At 42.6% G+C, this 2934-nt stretch overlaps 1 protein-coding gene across 1 annotated transcript; it reads right to left on the bottom strand.

The window, feature by feature from the left end:
• Nucleotides 1-1125: 1125 nt before the first annotated feature.
• LOC129776461 (uncharacterized) lies at nucleotides 1126-2934 on the bottom strand. The gene is made up of 2 exons (XM_055782119.1): nucleotides 1784-2934; nucleotides 1126-1726 (listed from the first exon to the last, which is right to left on the bottom strand). The coding sequence occupies exons 1-2, from the start codon at nucleotides 2850-2852 to the stop codon at nucleotides 1527-1529; spliced, it is 1269 nt and encodes a 422-aa protein (XP_055638094.1). The 5' UTR covers nucleotides 2853-2934; the 3' UTR covers nucleotides 1126-1526.

The raw sequence follows: 2934 nt of genomic DNA, 5'->3' as shown, positions 1-2934 counted from the left end.
AGTAATATTGTTGATAATTGTGGATTGATAAAACGGCATGGATGTTCTTTCTCTAAGGTGGAGAGCGGTGTTTTGTAGTCGTAATGCGATGAGACGGCTATCCAGACTCTTTTATTCGTGTGAGACTTGGATATGTTCCCTTAGCGCTAATACCGTTCCCCTTCGTGCATGATCCGCGTTGCAGCCGACGTTAAAGTTAGGGAGAGACAACTACTCGTCTACTTCTTGTAGAAATGCGATGTCTAGATTCATCGTTCGGACAAAATTCCGATGTGCGTCAATCTTCGTAGCGTTATCGTATTTATGTTGATCGTGGCAATCTTATAGCTGGAGAATTCAGCCATTAGGACAGAATAGTACCTCCCTCTCGCTTGTCGTCTTCATCCTCCACGCGAGGCTTCTTGCCTGGTGGGCGAACGCGCAGATTCTCGTAGAGCCAGATGAACCAACTGAAGAACCGGTATCGTTCTCATCGCACCTACTGCTAACAGTTTTGCGAGCCACTCCACTGTTAACAGGGGGTAATTGACCTGTTGTGTCGGTCAACGACCCACTGCCCGATGGTTGAGTCGAATCCGAGGTAGAGGGTAACGCAGGAAAATTTTGTTCGGTGGGCGCCGGTGGTGGTCCCAGCTGTTGTTGAGAACCACTTTTCGGCGGCGGCATGCTTGTGGGCCTGACCGAGTTTGTTTTTGTTTTTTTCTGTTCTGAGAGCAACTTGGATCGTGTTTTTGTTGGTTTGGTTCGTTTTCTTCGGCGGCTTCGGTTTTCTGCGTCGTATCGACAATTTCTGGGTAAACCTAAAGTGGAGGGTCTACTCTAACAATTTCGTGGCGAAACGGAGGAGGATCTAATGAATGAAGCTTATAAAGAATTGAAAAACATGCCTACAAGTAGGTTTTCGACAGCAATGTCGAAAGACCAGGCAACTGCCGGAAGGTCGTCCGACAGGGTGTCGAAATATATTTGTAACATGGTCAATAAAATTATGTTTTATGGGAAAATTGTCCCATTAAATTATTATTTTCAGTTTTTACTATCGCTTTTAAAAAATAGTCCTTTATTTAATGCAAGCGTTAGATAGTGGTATCGTATCGAAACATGCAAATAGAGCCTCGAAAACTATACTTTTTATACTCAATTTAGGAATTTATTACGTAACTGATGACAGAAAATTATATTGCATGCTTCCTAACCTCCTAAACTAATTTATTTCAATCTCCTATGCCCATGGGAAAATCTTTAAGGCAACATGTAGGCTGCGGCCTGTGGCATTTACGTACGCTACACATTGTTGGTGTCAGTGAAATCCCACCTTTTCACAACTAATTGATCAGTTTTCGACTAGAATTATAAATCATATTTATTTTTATCTCTGATACTGCACCAAAGCTGAGAATTTTAAAAATCTAAATCACATACAAATAAAGCCCCTTCTAGCTCATTAACACAGCAACATTCGAAGCTCACATAACTAGTGCAAACAGCAGGGCCACTGCCCCGAATGTCGCTGCGTGCAGTCGCCATCAATCCAACTTGTCCAACAACCCTTTCTTGTCGAAAGTTGGCAACAGCCCCTTGATAATCTTGTGATATTTTCGATTCGCCATTATAGTTTTTTTGAACCGTCGGGCGCGTTCATCGTCTCCCATCAACGCTTCGAAATCTGCATCGGCCGTCTGTTCATTCATTTGTATCGGGAGTGCAATAAAGCTAGAGTAAACAGCTAAAAGAAAGATAATTTTTTTTATATGACCAGCGAATGATTTAGAATTAACCTTACCGTAAAATAACTTCCTCAAGAGTTGTTGCTGGAACTGATGAAGTGTGGGCAACTTTTTATTGCATTTGAGCTTTTTAGCATAGTCCGTCATGCGATAGTAATAGTACTGCATTAGTTCTTCGAAGCAATTCTGACGAATGTCATCTTGGGTAGATGTGAAGAAAAAATAGCAAAGATCAATCATGGGTGTGCCGTAGCAGCAGAATTGAAAATCCAGCAGCACAGCATCTAAAGGCCTCCCAGTGGCATCGTACTTGAACAGTAGATTGTTGGTCCAGAGATCACCGTGTACGAACACACGCAAATCATCATCTTTTTCATGATCAAAAACTTGCAGTCCTTGCTCAACGAAATGCGGCCGTAATTTTCTAAGTTTGCTTGCGTAATAGTTCCATTTCGGGTCCCAGGTGCTGATTTCCTCCGTGAGCGCGTCTAGGTTTGAGTAGAACATTGGATAGAAGGCATCCGTTTCACGAGTCATCATACCAGTCTTGAAACGGTTCAATATGGTCGGGTACATTTCGGCTAGTCTGAGTGAACTTGCGTGCAGTTTAGCCATTAAATCCAGCGACATTTTGGTATGCGTTACGTCGATACCAGTTGTTCTATCTGCCATGATATATCCTTTCAAGGAGAGATCACTGAATATGATCACATCGTTGTTCCGATCAATAGCCAACGTTTTTGGATAGAGTTCGGAGCGATCACCTATGGATCGCATTAATCGTTTCATCTCCGGGATAACCAATTGGTACACATCCATTTCTTTCGCGTGAACGTCATATTCGCCCAATTTCTGCTCAGCCATGCTTGAGGTTGCCATTCCTTTCACAATATAACTTCGACATACGGCAAATTGATCCTTCGTGTGGAACTCAACGAGGACCCGATATATTGTACTAGCGTAATTTTCACCTTTCGGCAATGCATATCTCACATTGATTGATCGTACCTTGATAGTAGAATCATTTTTAGCCTTCCTCAGCACCTCTTCGAAATATTTAGCATTGAGCCACTCTGGAACATCACAAGACTCTTCGATGAGTGTTGGGCTCGCCTTTTCAGACATTTTGATCGTAATCAAGGCGGTCCGCAAATGCTATCAAACTATATGCAAACTGATAGTGTAAGCAGCATCCGAGAACATCCTA

The sequence above is a fragment of the Toxorhynchites rutilus genome, chromosome 3 (genome assembly GCF_029784135.1).
Source record: "Toxorhynchites rutilus septentrionalis strain SRP chromosome 3, ASM2978413v1, whole genome shotgun sequence".
Taxonomy (NCBI): Eukaryota; Metazoa; Arthropoda; class Insecta; order Diptera; family Culicidae; genus Toxorhynchites; species Toxorhynchites rutilus.
Note: the sequence above shows the minus strand (reverse complement) of the source record. Positions and strands in the feature narration are given on the sequence as shown.

Coding starts and splice junctions, on each gene's coding strand:
- LOC129776461 (XM_055782119.1), bottom strand. CDS start 2,852: ATGTCTGAAAAGGCGAGCCCAACACTCATCGAAGAGTCTTGTGATGTT. Junction 1,727..1,783: donor CTTGAGGAAGTTATTTTACG/GTAAGGTTAATT, acceptor TCTTTCTTTTAG/CTGTTTACTCTAGCTTTATT.